Source organism: Ruditapes philippinarum, unplaced genomic scaffold (genome assembly GCF_026571515.1).
Source record: "Ruditapes philippinarum isolate M1 unplaced genomic scaffold, ASM2657151v2 ctg1181_1_1_1_1, whole genome shotgun sequence".
Lineage (NCBI taxonomy): Eukaryota > Metazoa > Mollusca > Bivalvia > Venerida > Veneridae > Ruditapes > Ruditapes philippinarum.
This window is the reverse complement of record NW_026866847.1, coordinates 74,517-92,578: the sequence shown is the minus strand read 5'-3', so window position 1 is coordinate 92,578 and position 18,062 is coordinate 74,517. Positions and strand designations below refer to the sequence as shown.

Genomic DNA, 18,062 nt, shown 5'->3' with positions numbered 1-18,062 from the left:
ACCAGGTCAATAGTTAGGTCATCTGATATCAGAATGAAACTGTGCATATGGTCAAACTTTTTAAGCTGTATTTTCAAAAGTAAATCAACTGATTTTACAGTCCCCTTGGGCAGGGCCAATTTTGACCCCAATGCTTTAATTTAAACAATCTTGACAAGGTCCACCAGCCAAATATCTAAGCTCATGCTTTCAGAGAAATTTTTCTTTGGTTTTTGTTTTATAGATAAAGAATACCCCCACCCTCCCTTTACTCTAGGACCAGAATATGAACAATCTTTGTAAATAGACGCTGGGCTAGCATAACCCCCCCCTTACCCCCCCCCCTGGGTATTTTTGTACACCTATATAGTATTGAAGCTTAGGGTATGTGCTATCGATTGGCACTTGTTGTTTAGCTGAAACGTTTACCATGAATCCAATAGAACAAGTTGATTATCTCCCCTTGAATCATATTTTTCTATATAAGTTTTATAAGATTTCTTCAGATATCTTCTCTATGACATAGTAAATTTGTGATCTAAACATCATTTTGAGCTGTAAATAAATGTTTTATGTTTTATACAAAAAGTTTTAAGTTTTAACATAAAAATAACATAATTAATGGTGTCCGCCATTTTAAAATAAAAACAGATAAACAATTCATAACAATATTTATTGTGTTTAAACCCATTTATACGTAGTTTGATGTAATTATTAATTATATATGATATGCTTAGTGAAACTAACTCTATTCTAGGTAGAATTTTAAATGTTGTGCTCTTGAATATTATTTCAATTTTAGAGAGATATGAACCATAAATATTTGGAGTCGATTTGAGCTGCCTTTAAAGTTCGATAAGATACTTTTAATTGAATTTCATGCGAATATTGACTTTTTGTCCTCTCTAGAAACTTAATATACTCTCACTTATATGAAAAACAATTTGAAAAGTTGGTAGTTGAATTCTCCGTTCAGTTCTGTTTCTGTATATCCATATGACTATAATGAATTGTAGAGCTTGCCCGCACCACAATGACTATTTGACAGAGGCTGCTCGTTGAGTTCCACCAAAGGAAACTGTTCTTTACTCTTATTTTATTTTAAATGACTTAGCCTTTTGTGGGTAGTTTTTTATTATTATTAGAATAATAATTGAGATTACTGTATTACATTTCATTATCATTGTTACTCCCCTTTAAAAAACATTATGAAGTTACTTCCCCTATTTTCATTGCGCCATTAGAAAAAAGCAGATAACAGTATGCTTTAGTAATAGTATGCTTTTCCTTTACAATCAATTGTTTTAGAGTGATTTTGTTGAATAAATCTTTATTGAAATGCAACACAGCATATGACAGCATAAGACACGAATGAATCATTTCGGACATTGTCAGTTATACTCCTCTCAGATTTTGGAGTTGGAAACTGTGTAACAGTACTCTTGATCGGGACATTGTTCTCCCTGATGCAATATCTGTAAAAGCAATTTGATAACACATTTGTGCTGGGACCATTTCCATCTAATCCATCTAAATAACAACCCATACTGCACACAGAATTGTTTTTCAAGAAAGAGAACAGCCGTAAGATGATGATGATGACACTAAAAGAGAACAAAAATCCACTAATATATCAAATATACAGGCGACTAAGGCATGCACTGTTAAATACAATCCTGAAGAATTGGCTGAATGCTTAATTACTGGGAAATAAGAACCATTTATCAATACTTATAAGTTTCGACAAAGGGAATGTTTCGGGTTTTGCTGTTTCATCTGACTTTCTCTGGTTCATGTGTACATGACAATCAGATTGTTCCAAGTTGGACTGGCTGGATCTCTCTAACCTCTGAGTTGCATGATCAAACATCCTCTACAGAAGAGTACATGTCTACCAATGTACTTTAATTGCCCAAAGTACAAAAAATGCAACTGTTAAGAAAATTCTAGAAATTTCAAGTGTTTCAAGAGCTGTAAACCAACAATACACATTTGTGACCTTTGATTTGGCTGTTGCTAGAGGGCATATTCTACAGTATGGAAAATCCGACTAAGTACATTGATACTATCATACATTTAGGGGCTTTTCGTTTGCTAGATTAATACCTAGGGGCGATTGGCAAACGGCTTTGTGGAAGTGGTTTCTGAGAAATCCTGATAGAGAAGAGTGAATGTGTTAATGTGTTTACAGTATAAGCTCTCGAAAGATTGCTTTTTGAAAATTTTGTAGCACTAGTTATCCAAATCCAGAAATCTAGTGCATTGGAAGATATTAACCAAGCGTTAAATGTGCTAGCTGAGAATCAAAGACGTGAACACCTTGAAGATGTGTTAGCTAATGATTCTTTCATTGTACTTTACAAGAGCTATCAAGAGTTCAAGGAAGACGTAGGAAAAGGTCACTTAGGGAAGACAGCACAGATTTGAAGAGATTTATTGTTAAGATTTGGCTGCTTCTTCGTTTTATGAGAGCAATGAAGGAAAATGATCTTGACCTATACATATCAACATTATAAAATATGCTACAATTATTCTTTGCATATGATCATCAAAACTATGCAAAATATCTATTTGTATATGTTCTTATGGTGATAAATTGATTCAACACACTGGATCAAGAAAGCTTTTTCAAAATAACGGTTTCAGTGCAAGCAGATCTAATGTGCCTGGCTCTGTAATGCTGTTAATATAAGTATTGAGCAAATAATAAACAGATGTGCAAAGTCTCGTTGAGGCATAATAGGATTCAACAGAAACTTTGCTGCCTACTACAGATGGAGTCAAACACAACACTCAAAAGCCTGAGCTATGTTGAGGCTACATTCCTCATGACAGGCATATCGGCGGATTCTTCCACACACATTGATACACAACCAGCAAATATAGCTGCATTTGAAAAAAAATGTCACGAAACTCAAAGAATCAATAACTAACTTTATGAATCCATTTGCAACAGATAATTGGGATGTGTTTATTTGTTTAAGTTTAGGGGATCCTGCACCAGAGGAGATCGAAAAGAGTCTGTCTGATGCCTATACCGAAATGGACTTGAAGCACACAAAATGCTCGCCCGAGAACGTCTGTTTAAAACTGTTAGTTTTTATGCTCCACTGAAGAAGCAAAACTGAAAAACCTTTGCCGATACAAAGAAAGTTAAGAAAGAGACATAAACTCAGAACAATCTTGTTGAAGTTAAGGCCGCTGGCAATGTCTTCGGTCAGCTTATCATGTTATCAGAAGAAAATGACATTATCCTTGAAAAGCCCCTTATGTACCCACTTGGACCAGTGCCTTGGTCTCTAGCTACAGCAGATAACTTACCAACAAAGACTGCCAAGGCAAAACTAATGCATGATCTCGAAGGCGATTATACAATGAACACAGACCAGGTAACAAAAACATAAGATTGGTATTAGAGGAATTGTCTAAAGATAAATATGCAGGGAAATTGGACGGAAGGAGAATCTTGTGCTTGTGAAAAGACATGTGTATGCCTCCAAAGTAAAGATGGAAAAGTAGAAAAGTAATACGGATTCCAGATCTACATATGTCTCAGGAGGAAGCCGATACCAGAATTATGCTACATATGTTACATGCGGCTGAAAATGATGACAAAGCAATAATTGTACGATATCCTGATACTAATGTTATGATATTACTTCTAACGTAAGCACAGTCTATCATCAGATTAATACTATTTGACACTGGTGTGGCTAATAATAATAATAGAAGACTATTGAAAGTAAATAAAATCATTGATAGACAAGGAGAAGATCTTTGCAAAGCATTGATTGGGCTACATAGTTTCACCGGATGTGATACCACGAGCCCTTTTTATGAGGGGGAAAATTAAAGCCGTAAACATTTTTTATATATATATCCTGAAAATATACTTATAACCAGTCTTCAAGAGAATGGGCAAGAGTGTTGATATTCAAGAAGAAGATTTCAAAATTCTAGAACAGTTTGTTTGCATTTTATAAAGGAAAGACAAATAAAGTGACATAAATAAGTTGCGCGTGCACATTTTCAGACAAAATTTTAGACCAAATGCAGACATACTTACAATTACCTATGTTATTGACTTGCGTTCAATACCACCATATCTTTCCACATTAAAGACGCATATTTTTAGATCAAATTACCAAATATTTGTGTGGTGAGATGCCTTTTGTCAATACCAACTATTCCAAGTCCTGATAGATATGGTCGGAATACTGGTACAACCGGAGGTCTCATATATACATTGTACCTGAACAGAGGAAAATATACTACCACCAGGATTAATTGAACTCATAGCTAATAAAAATGCTAGTGAAGTGTTAGAAGATGATTAAAATGAAGAAGGTGATCTAGAGGAAATTGAGATGGAAATTTATATTGATGTAATTTTCGAAGAAGATTTCAAGTAATAATTAATATGTGACTAAAAAGCTGTATTGCAAAACATTGGAAGTTGGGGGGGGGGGGTAAATTATATTCTTTAATAGCATTATCATTAACCCAAATTGAACAACAAAAAGTCTATTTAACTTCTATAATATTTATACAAACAACTTTTTATGATTAAGTACGGTGGCACAAAGGTGACATGTGTGTGTTTTTATTTATCTCGTGGCCACGAGATACTATGTCGTGGCCACGATTTACTAAGTCGTGGGAACGAGATAGCTAAGTCGTGGCCACGAGTTACTATGTCGTGGCCACGAGTTATTAAGTCGTGGCCACGAGATAGCTAACTCGTGGCCACGAGATACTATGTCGTGGCCACGAGTTACTAAGTCGTGGGAACGAGATAGCTAACTCGTGGCCACGAGATACTATGTCGTGGCCACGAGTTACTAAGTCGTGGCCACGAGATAGCTAAGTCGTGGCCACGAGATAATTAACCCATCAGAATACACTATATATATTATGAATTTTTTAAACTTAACAACTTACTTCTTACATGCAACATTAATCTTTGAAAATACTGAAGATATTCACATTGAACTTGTCTGTAGGATCATATTAGAAAGTCACCTTCCAAGGCCCATCAGACATTAATTCGGACTATAGCTCTTTGTTGGGACAAGTTTGTGATCGAATTGGTCAGTTTGTACGTACTACGGCCTGTAGACCTTTTTTATACGATAACATGAAAAGGAATAAGTCCTGGTTCATTTTACTTGTAAGAGACATTGCCCATGGACAGTAGATAGCCTGTAAGGTAAAACCCTTGTCTGATAAATAATTTAGAAGGGATAAGCCATGGTTTATAAAACCCAGAAAGATCATTGTACCTGATCAATAATTTAGAGATCATTGGGTCAAAAATCAGGGTCACAGTGACGCTAAATGTAAAATTATTGACAAGTCAACAAGTTGTATAAAAGGCTGTATAAACAGGCTGGTAAAGTAGGGGCATCCTTGTACTAGTTGATAAGGGAAATTCACAAACATGGTGTAATTTGATTGGTTATTTATCTCGTGGCCACAACTTAGCTAACTCGTGGCCACGACTTAGCTAATTCGTGGCCACGACTTAGTAACTCGTGGCCACGACATAGTATCTCATGGCCACGAGTTAGCTATCTCGTGGCCACGACTTAGTAACTCGTGGCCACGACATAGTATCTCGTGGCCACGAGTTAGCTATCTCGTGGCCACGACTTAGTAACTCGTGGCCACGGCATAGTATCTCGTGGCCATGAGATAAATAAAAACACACGCATGTCACCTTTATGCCACCGTAATTAAGTGATGTTTTGCTTTTTTTTTAAAACAAAACCACACAGTTTATGTTAAAATGTTAATAAAATAAGAGGAAAATGGCGGCCATTTTGAATTTGGCGGCCATTTTGAAAAGTAATAACATCAATTAATTATGAAGTAAATCATTTTAGAGACCTTGTCTATGATCTAAAGCAAAAACCGACTACATAACGATTCATTTGGTTAAAAAATTAATGGTTATTTCAATTAGGCTGTTTATTAAAAAATTGTGACAGGGGCAGATAATTCACATTGGCTTGTGTCTTAATGGTAAACGTTTCAGTCAGACAACAAGTTGCAAATGTCTTCCTATATGTTTATCTTTAAAACTACATGGGTCCCATAAAATACCCAGAGAGGGTAACCTTTTCCATTTCCAGCTCATACTCTAAAAGGTCCGCAATGTTTCATGTCAAATATTTAAATTCCAGCCTTTGAATCTTCAGATGATAATTTTTCTGTAAGATTTTAACACAGGACAGGTCACACGGCGCTGAAACAGGATAACCTCCGATGTATAAAAAAGCAACAACAGGGGCCATTTAATCAACGTTCTAAGACACGTAACACGTGGTATGCAAATAACATTCACGAGTCACGTACAGTCACACCTACGATAAATATGTTTAAGTAATGTAAGTGAATGTAATAGTGTTTGATTTTGTGTCAAATGACAATTAAGATTATTGTTGGGAACTTTGATACTATAAGATTCTCAATTCTGACTTAAATTACAATATCGTATTAAACTTTTACAAAAGGCACGAGTATCGGACCTGGGAAGAAAAAATTTGACAAGATTGATAATAAAACCTGTGCTCATCTAAAAGTGTCAAAAACCTTAAAAAAATGTGTAAATAATGACCCCCTTTAAAAATATACTATAAGTTAAGTCATTTCAGAAATTCTTTTATGGATATAAAATAGAAACAGTGGAGATCCTGATCAGATTGCACGGATTTGCAGGCTGATCTGGATCTGCACTGGTCGCATATGCGTTAAAACACGTATCTATGGAGTATAGTTTAGCTACGAAAGAAACCTAGTAACCTAGTTTCTGACTCCACATGACCCAGTTTCTATAGGGATGGTAAGCATGCTGACAAAGTTTAATTATGATTGAACCATATCTGTGGCCTCTTAGAGTGTTAAAACACTAAAAGTTGAGGACACAAGACTTGCGAAGACAGACATTCACTTATCACAATAGCTTCGTGCTCACAGCTCAGGTGAGCTTAAAACTTACAACACTGAAACTTCTTATTTTATTTAACATTAAATTTAACACAAAAGTCATTAAAAAGGACATTCTTCCTCCTCCTGCGGCCAAACCTGGACACCGCTTCCACATTTATACCTGAAATAGAGGGGATTTTTATGATCTTTAAGGTTCAAACTTCATTTAGGTTCATTTAAATTGGACAAAAAATGTTCTAAGATTTGACCTAATGACTTAATTTTTGACCCCTCATGACCGTATTTCGAACATGTTCTTGATTTCATAGAGATGAACATTTACACTAAGTTTCATGAAAAATTGGCCAAAAATGTGGCCTCTAATGTGTTCACATTCTTTTTCTAAGATTTGACCTAGTGACATAGTTTTTGACCCCACATGACCCAGCTTTGAACTTTGTCGAGATTTCAGCCATACATTGTGACCAAGTTTCATGGAGAAACGTCAATTATAGCTCACCATGAACACAAAGCTACAAAAAAAACTGACAAAATTTTCTTAAGCTGGGTTGCATGGTGTACTCGCAATCTGGTGCACTCTCCTCAAGAGCCTGGAAAGGAGTAGGAGCCTGGATGGGAGCTTGAGTCGGGATAGGAGCTTGAGCCTTGATAGGAGCTTGAGCCTGGATAGGAGCTTGAGCCTAGATAGGAGCTTGAGCCTGGATTTTTAAAAAAAATAATAATTAAGTAGCACAACTTAACAAAGATTTCCAAGATATATTTTGATAGATAAAAGAATAGGTTATTTTTAATTCTATTGGAACTAAAATGGTACTGAATTTTGTTTTTCGTTTTTGTTGAAAACATATTATTTTCTCAAAAATCTGCTAGTAGTCTATCAAACTAATCTTGCAATTTTGGTGGGGAATCACGTGATATGGAAACCACATGACATGGTATCGCAGCAATTGAAAATCTTTCAGATTCAGGTGTCCACGTGAGAATTTTTGTCAATATCTTTTGTTTAACAGAAAATATTTTGTTGAGAGCATGCAGAGTATGCGTAACTGACAGGACTTGCAGTACCCACCTGTGACATTATAAACAATATTGTACTTTTTCAGGAGAATCCACCAGGACGTTTTCGGGAGTTTTCATATAGACATATAGGCAAAATTAAAACTGTTCAATAGAATTTCTTTAAACTTGGCATGTAGTTAGAATATGATAACAGAAACATTTCATAAGATACCATGTTACAATGATTCCCCACCATGTCAATGATAAAATACACATATTAAGACCGCAGAAGTGCAATACCCCTTATGTTTTGTATGGCTTTCAGAAAAAAAAGAGTTTTTTTTTGCCTCAGACTCACAATCTTTTATGAAATTCCACTCATAATGTCATTGTGCCCGAATACCTTTTTCGAAGACCGTGTCTCGGCCGCCTTTGTACCACAAATGAAAGTACACATCACAGGAACTTGAAATTTTATCAATATTAATGATAATATCCAAAATATACCCCTTATACAGTATAAATAAACACTGTTTATTTATACTGTAAAAGGGGTATATTTTGGATATTATCATTATAATGATAGAGGGTGCAATCGTATGGAGTATTTTCATTGGTCGTGTGAAAACCTTAGACTAATGAAAATACTCCGTACAAAAAAATAAAGAGAGGAGCACTCTGCTGGACCATTACTTGCATTACGATTTGGAATTTGACATATCGCAAGGGGCAGGACGTGAACTGGTTGCACACTTGGTTCAAGCGAGCGAATTGGTTGCAAACTTGACAAAATGGCGAACACGGCGTGATTTTTTGAAACGGGTGAACGAATTTTTGCCAGGCAAGTGGGTTTCTTTGTTATTTTGAAGTTCATTAGTATGTCTATTCCATAATGCAATATATATGCCACACTCGGTTAAACGTTTTAACATCCTATATTTTGTTTGGACGAAGTTATTGAAGATATAAACTGATCATAAAGATATTTTGAGATTTGACATGTGACTGTTTTGGTCGGTTTTTCTCCTCATTTATTCGAATTTGTAAGTTTTGAACTGCATTTAAAAAGAACAAAATATGTTTCTGTCAATGCTGTACAAATGGTTTAGTTCGAAAGTCCGAATATAACGTTCAATACACAAAAATGTCTTGTTCAAGCACATTTTGGTTGCAGACTTATACTACATTTTTGGTTGCAAACTTATTCTTGTTCTATTAAAATTCATAGTAAAACTTTGCAACAGGAGTGAATGAAGGTTATATTTATTAACATTTTTTCGATAGCAATTATTGACATTTATGTTCTCAAATCTGTAACTTGTTTTTTTTTTATAACTGTTATTTATACTTATTTTTTTCTTTTACAACAATTATGCACTTTATGTTTCAAATTGCATGATTCTCAGTTCAATACTATAATCACCAGTAAAACCCTGCGAACAAAATAATAGTATATAGAAAAATATTTATTGATACTTCAATTCTAAAACATGGCATCATTATGTAAAATGCTTTTGCGTTTGTTGATGCACGAAATAAGGTGTTCTTAACCTCTATGTAATTGTAATAAAATGTAAGTGATTTAAATAAAGTTAATTTTCAAAGATGATTTAAAGTGTAGTACTCATAATTTTTAAATTCTATTTCAGGGATCATGAATTCGACCAAAGGAGAGGAGGCGTAACAAAGCACGGAACTGTTAGAAAACTTAATGATATTCTAAGAGGCGTACAACCATATCACCTTCATCAAGACAGAATATTTCCGAAAAATTATAAGATGAACTAAAGTTCTACAACAGTGATGAAATGTCTGTATTTCTATGGAAAGCCTGAAGGAAAAACTTTTTTGACTTTTGCATAGTTAAATGGTTTTGAGTTGGAATATTAATTGGAGTTAATATTGTATAATCGACATTTAGTTAATTACTATGACTGACATAGTTTTGGTATTTGCGTAACGATATTGATAATACTAGTACTAAAGAATACATTCACTTTGTATTCTGATTAACATTCATGTATATAACTATTAGTTACAATAATATACATGTTACTGTGATGTACTGTACTTCGTATACATGTATTTGAGTTTGTGATTTACACACAGATTTTGTAAAGCTTTAATTAATGTACATGCTTTTACTTTGTGCCATACATGCAAGTTTAATTCAATAACATCTATACTGTAACTATTGTAATAGGCCAAATAGTCATTGTTTTTTCTGGCCTTAAAGGAATGGTTGTAATTATTGCTGAACTGCCATGAAATTTTATTAAATTCGTCTACCTTACATATGAATTAACACTACGCAATATTTGAGAACATTTTGAAATTATTGTTTTACATAGGTAGACATGAATAATGCTATATCTAAAACTATTTACATAAATAAAAGACAGAAACTCACTGTGTCTAACTTTTTATAATAACTCTTACATGTACCGATAGACTCCACCATGATGTAATCGATATAATTGTCATTCTATGTTTGGTTCTATTTTCTAAGTCACACTGTCGTATAAGTCATATGACCAGCTCTTAAGCAATTCTTCTTGCAGAAGGACTTAAATTACCAACTTTACTTTATCAATTAGACCATATATTTATTTATTGGCAGTACCTCGAAATGATTTTTGTGGGAATAGAATCATAATCGGATAGAGTATATAAATAATACCAAAAATGAATACTTGATTCTCAGTTTAATCATATCATAATTAATAATGTATACAGTAATACTCATCGCATTATAATATAAACATGAATCATGAAAACGCGACTTGCGATTTTCTGTCTAAGTAAAGATTAAACATGAATAATATAAAGAATAATCAAATAAAAAGAGCGTGTTTGTTAAACACAAATCTATTGTTAGGTACCGGTATCTTCCTACCAAATATAAAAGATATCATTAAATAAACGAAGAAATTAGAAGACGTTTAAGATAAACCAAACATTTCCGGTAGAGGTTAACGATACAATAGCCTATTTTCAAAGTGATAAGAGGGGCAATAACTTGGGAAAATGGATGCCACAGTTATATAACTTGGCAATATCATGTACATTGTATTGATAAATAAGTGTGGAAATATTAAGGTTAAAATATAGAAAGAACTTAGGTTATATCCAATTTGCCGGTTTAGGTTAACAAAGTGCTGAAAAGGGCAATAGCTTGGTAAAATATGGAAGCAATAGCTATGCAACTTGCTCAGATCATGTACTTTGTATTGATTAATAATTGTGTAAATTATAAAGGCAATGGTAAAGGTAGAGCTTAACAAAAAAAACTTGACGTATTAGGTTAACCTTGTACGGACAGACAGACGGACGGACGGTTCAATAACTATATGCCAGGGGGCATAAAAATAAAATAAATATGAAAGACATATAATCTGCTCCTGTGATAATTGTCTGTTAATCACTTTTCTGAATTTAGGTCTTCAACATTTACTTTTTCCTTTGGTAAACTCTTTCTTACACTTGTCACATGCGTATGATGTTGAATCATGTGATGCCAGATGACGTGTTAAATAAAATCTAGAACGAAATGTTTTCTCACATATTCCACAACGAAGGAAAGATTCGACGTCAGGAACATCCATTCTTTAACTTTGCATCATCAGCATGAAAAAAAAAACAACAACCAAAAATACATTGAATAAACATGTTGAAATTTAGTTAACTCCCATTCATAACATATTGTCGTAAACATGTATGTTGTGATGAAATAGCCTTTTTGAAAATTTGCTTTGGATTTTCACTTCATGAAATAAACATTAATGATTCTTATGATAATTAAATGATAGGTGTTTATTCTTATACATATTTTTTTCTAGAAGTTCGTCAGACTCACTATTTTCACTATGTGTTTATTATTTATGAATGCAGATTTTTTTTATATTTCAAAGGGAATTTAATTATAATTCATGCAAATTTACAGTTTAACACATTTCAACTTGAACTTCAATTTAGCATATCGTGTTAGGATATATCTGCACGCATGCACAAGTTAAATATATATTTGGGTATAATTGCCTAAATATTGCTAATTATTTAAACAATGATTAGTTATATCTCCTTAAAAATATCCATGCCATATTATTGACACATAAGTTTGCAACCAAAAATGCTTGAAGTATAAGTCTGCAACCAAAATGTGCTTGAACAAGATATTTTTGTTTATTATATACTTACAAATGAAATATTGAGAAATATTAATGAAATAAAATGCGTATTTTCATTTTCCGTATTTTCACTGTAAGTCACGTGATCAATGGAGTAACACGTATTTTTTGTGTTCGTGCAATCATTGCTATTTTACTGGAATTTACAGTGATTAAACATATGAAAAGGATTTTGTAAAGTTTCTAGTTAATGTTTGTTATATTGGATATTTCTAATAGTCATATATGGGAGGAAAAAAAAAGAAAAATAAACGCAAAAAGAGTGACGATAGTGTAGACAATAAAAGTTTTTGCAAGGCGGGAAGATTTTCTCACTCACCAGATTTTCAAAACGTACCTGTGAGTAACATTTTAAGTCAAGCAAATTCAGTATTGTTTGAAAATGAAGATCAACTTAATTTGAAAGTACTTTTTGAAGGGAATAGCTCTATTGATTCTGATACAGACACAGGTCCTGACACAGGTCCTTTTCTTACACCCCACCCACCTCAAGATCTAATGGTGACAATGGAAAATCCGTCAAATTGTGATATAATGAACTGTTTAAAAGGTATTGACAATAAGTTAATGAATATTGATAGTCGCTTGAAAAAATTGGAAATCTTAGAGCGAAAAGTCGACAAATTTGACGAAGAAATGAAGAAACTTTGGAATTTTGTACATGATAATGCCAAAAAAGTAAACGAGCGTTTAGATCAGGTGGAGGATAAAGTTGAAGCCAGTGACTTTTCCGTTGGTCTTGTGAATGATAAAGTGATAGAGTTACAAAGAGAGAAAGATTTGCTGAGGGACGAAGTTGTTTATCTTCAATCGCAATCCATGCGGAACAATCTTATATTTACAAACATCGAAGAGGCCCCGACAGAAACCCCTGATGACACGGAAAAAACATTAAGATCGTTTTTAACAAATAAAATGAAACTCGCCCAAAAGTTTGTGGATGACCTACAATTTGAAAGAGTGCATAGAATCGGAGCTAAAACAAATCACTATAGTAGAAAAATAGTGGCAAAATTCTCGCTCTTCAAGGAAAGGGAATATGTCCGTAAACAATGGAAATCATTACAGGGATCAAATTATTTCGTTCAGGAACAATTTCCAAAAGAGGTAAATGATATAAGGAGAAAGCTTATACCTAAGCTAAAGGAGGCCAAACAAGCAGGGAAAAGGGCGTGGTTAGCATATGACACCCTATACATAGATGGAAAACCGATGAAAGGGGATGAGTCGAGCTAGGGATTCGAGGAAGATGGACTGGATATTTTATCATGGAACGTAAACGGTTTAACCTGTGAAAAGAAAAATGACAGTGAGTTTGTTAATTTGATCTCAAAAAATGACATTATATTTTTATATGAGTCTTGGACCAACAAAGATAGTGATATTGAACTTTCCAATTATGTATCTTATAACTTTTACAGAAAATTTCAAAATAGAAATGCGAGAAGAAGTAGTGGAAGAACTGTTTTGTACTTTAAAGAATGTTTAAAACCAGGTATAGAGGTGGTTCGTACACATTATGACACTATTATTTGGTTGAAATTAAACAGACATTTTTTTCATTTTGAATCTGACGTTTATATATGTGGTTTATACATCTGGTGCCAAGATTCGCCAGCATATAGTGTAGTCCCTGTTGACCTGTTTGATATTTTACAAAATGATATATATGACTTTGAAAATTTAGGTTCCGTATACCTGGTTGGAGATTGCACAAATCTGAGAAAATTCAGTAATTTAACCTTCAAGGTCAAGGTCATTAAAGAGCCCAAGCAAATTTGGGTTTGATAAACAACAAGGTCTGGTCCTTAAGAATGTTCTGTTATAATATGAAGTTGATCCCTTCAATAATAGCAAAGTTACAGTCAGTTACCGCCAAAACAATGAAAATTTCAATAATTTGACCTTCAAAGACAATGTCATTAATAAGTGAAGGTCAAGGCCTTTCGGTATATTTTTAACAGTTATCTTTGAAGATTATTATGTTCAAGTTTCAAGACAATCCATTCAAAAATAACAAAGTTACAGCCAATAATAGCCAAAAAAATGAAAATTTCAATAATTTGACCTTCAAAGTCAAGGTCATTTATGAGTGAAGGTCAAGGTCTGTCTAGTTATTTTTAAGGGATATTCCTGAAGATAATTATGTTCAAGTTTGAAGACAATCCATTCAAAAATAACAAAGTTACAGCCAATAACAGCATGAACAAGCAAAAATTGGACTTTTAACCTTGAAGGTCAAGGTCATTTATGGATGAAGGTCAAGGTTAGTGTGGTCTACTGAAAGGTCTTGTCCCAAAGGTTGTTGTGGCCAAGTATGAAGACAATACACCAAGAAATAAAAAAGTTATGATCCAGGTACAAGTTTGCGGACGGCAACGACAACGGCAACGCCGACCCGACTATAACAATACCTTTACTTCTTTTTTTTTTCAAAAAAAAAAGTCGAGCTAAAAATGGTGGCCTTGACATCTATAATCAACAGCATGTGATTTCTGGTCTTGTTTTCAAATTTGCCATGTCACAAAAACAAATTTCATGCGGAAAATGCACTTTAAAGACAACCATGCAGTCATTTAACCTTTTTCCCTTATTAGTGGGGCGGGAAATAAGGTCTCTACTGTCAAAAAATTGCAAATTGTGATACAAGCATGAAACTTTCAGGGAATTATCTTTAGACCATGTAGATTTCAAAAGTGAAGTGGGCCCAAAAATATCTCTGCTCATTCAAGATGGCCGCCATTTTCAAGATGGCCGCCATATAAATTTGATGTACATAATAGATCATTCATTCCAATATTTTGTACAGACCTGAAACTTACACCAAAGCATGCATATAGTTTCCCCTTTTCAAACATTTAAATCTTAAAGCAATTTCTCTTGCATATTTCTTCAGAATCCAAGATGGCGTCCAATATGGCTGCCAATTTTAATGAAAACTGATATATCTCTTTTGTAGTATAATTTTTTGCACACGGTATGCGTATTTCCATATAAAGTTGTGAAATATATTAGAAAAAAATCAAATTTTAGGTTAACCACATTGTTAGTCATGTTTTTAGTTTTTTGTACAAAAAAATCTTTAAAAAAAATCTCTAACATGGTTTTCTAGGTCTATGTACAAAATTCCAAAAGTTACATAGTTTCTTAAAGTGTATTTGATATTCAATCAACACTATTTTTTATTTAATTGTAACAAAAACAAACAAAAATGTGAAGGTTTTATACTTATTAAAAGCGGGTGGGTTAAATTAATCAGACAATTGTAGTACAAAATAACGTTTTTTTTTAAGAATTCTTATGCAAATATTCACTGTAAAAGTATTTTATTGTATTAAGATATTTTTGTTTTCCTTCAGGTTAAGAGGGTGTACTAAAATATAAATAAATGCAGATACAATCATATGTATACATTCAGCTATTAAATGTGTTTGCATGATATAAGTTGTTTCAATAGTCATATTATAACTTGATAATTGTACAGAAAGAAGACTGAATATTCATCAACGAACCATATGTTAGATAAAATCATGCCTGGACCTTAGTGAAATGTTGTCTATTTATGAATACAATTATTTCCTGCACAATTTAGTCTTGCTAAAAGCTTGTAACAGAATGATTCAAAGTTATATTTACTTGCACATCATTGTAACCAAGTATAATTGAATAAGTACCGTCCATTTCTAATAACTTATGTAGACATGATATTTTCAAAAGAAACAAAAATTTAGGCGACTGATACATCATATTATCTAATGACTAGGTGTGCTAAAATAGGTATCAATAAAACCGCTTGACCCACATAACAAACATAGCTTATACTTTGGAATATAAACTAAATGTATTCCTACTTTATTTTTCCCATAAAACAAGAGAGCATTGTTGACCCTAGATCACGCGCCTAAGACCCACTGCTGAAAAAGGTCTGTAATTCTTTTATACTGAAGAATGCTTAAATCATATAAGGAGTATCTTTTTTTTTCACCAGTCATGATTTAAAGAATCATGTCCAATAACTAGGCTCTCAGAACTACAAGAAGACTCATATAACTATATTCCAATAAGAATCCATGTAAACTAAGTGATTTTGACCCTATGCCAATAGTGTATAATCTTTATATAGCATCACAATGTTATGATATATTTTTTCTTCTCTGTGCACATAGTTTCAGAGAAGAATTTTAATATATAAGTCAATGTAAACTAAGTGACAGGGAAAGCCATTTTGGACTGCAGGAGCATGATTTAAAGGCCCTCACGAGGAACACAATTTCTAAAGACTTGTGTAGGGAATCGCATTGAAGTTGTTTTGTTGTTGATGTTATTAAAAAAACAAAAAAACAAACTGTAATGCCTAGAGCTTATATAGTCAAAATATAACCTTGCCAAGTAAAGAAGACCTCTTTAAAAGTTACATAAAACACTTTTGTATCATTAAGTGTACATGCAATAAAAAAAATCTTCTCAAAAATCAAAATGCATAGAGCACAGGTACTAAGCTGGCATGTAGCACCACCTTGGGTCTTTATTAACACATTTAATGACTCATGCTCATAGAGCCACCTGGGTCAGACTTGTATAGGAAAACACATTAAAAACATCTAGTGTTAAACTTCATTGACTTGAAATAAGATATTTGGGATGTAGACTGATATAACATGCATTAATTTATATGATGCTACTGCAGTCTAAAATGGTTTTGCAATGGTATCACTTAATTTACAAAGACTACTGTAATAAATCTGTTTTCTCTTAACCGACACTATCCGACGCATATACATTAATCATGTATCATCATAATTATGTTATAATGATGATTTATCATGGACAACATGGTCCAAATTTACCAAACACAAATGGTCACTAAGTTTATATGGACTCGTATATAGATATGGTTATTAAAGTTCTCTCGTGTGAAATAAAAAATTTAAAGCAGATATTGAGCATGTTTCTTTAAAAGCAACCGGATTCAATTATGACACAAATCATGTGTGTTATGACATAATTGACACTCCCAAAATGATCTTGTTACCTTTTTTCCAACAATGATCTTAGGCGAGTGATCCAGGGTCATCATTACCCTCTTATTGAAAGAAAAAAAATAAGATATGATTACTTTAGGAAATACTAGTACACTTAGTTTGTATCTTAACTTTTCAAAAAGTTGCATGCAGGCCTGGCCATATCATTGATATATATGTTTCACATCACATACATTTTGTTGGCTTTTAAGCCATGTTTATATTATAAATATAAAATTATGGAGGAGTCAAAAATATGCATTTATGGACTACCTTTATACCTTACATTCAAGTACATGTTTGCTATTTTAAGCACGTTTAGTTGATTTATTGTCTTTTTATATGTCTTTACGATTAACAATTAATATATTACATCAAATATATTGAAACAAGAATTATCATGCAACCAAATTTAATAACTGAATGTATACACATGTTTGTATGTGCATTTCTTGCTCACCCACCAAATGGCCCGAAGGAAGACAAAAATACTTTCATCCAATAAAAAGTACTTTTTAAGTTGGAACATTTGCATAAGAATTCATAGAAAAGTAAAAAGGCAAAGAAATAGAATGAATTTAGCTATGTAGATTTTCTGTTGTTTTTTCTTTCACAATTATCATATAAAATTACCCCACCCACTTTCACAAAATATAAAACCTACAGATTTAATGCTTTTCTTACATTCTTTACAATAAACACATGATATTAATGGAATGTCAAATACAGTTAAAGATATAAAGTAATTTTTTTTAACTTTGTACATTACTTTAGAAAATCAAATTTGAAAAATATGAAAAAATGGAATTTTTTCTTGATCTTTTTTAAAGATATTTTTAGACAAAACTTTTAAAATGTTTTTTTTTATTGAGATTAACATATAATTTGATTATCTCTGATATGTTTAAACACCTTTTTATCATAA

At 32.9% G+C, this 18,062-nt stretch overlaps 2 protein-coding genes across 2 annotated transcripts in view; both read left to right on the top strand.

The window, feature by feature from the left end:
• The window catches only part of LOC132733993 (MATH and LRR domain-containing protein PFE0570w-like), a 75,503-nt gene that overhangs the window by 39,104 nt on the left and 18,337 nt on the right, over window positions 1–18,062 (top strand). The gene's annotated exons all lie outside the window — the stretch shown is intronic.
• Window positions 12,211–14,513, top strand: LOC132733999 (uncharacterized). Its single transcript, XM_060720698.1, has one exon. It carries the CDS (start codon window positions 12,342–12,344, stop codon window positions 13,350–13,352), a length of 1,011 nt encoding a protein of 336 aa, XP_060576681.1. The 5' UTR covers window positions 12,211–12,341; the 3' UTR covers window positions 13,353–14,513.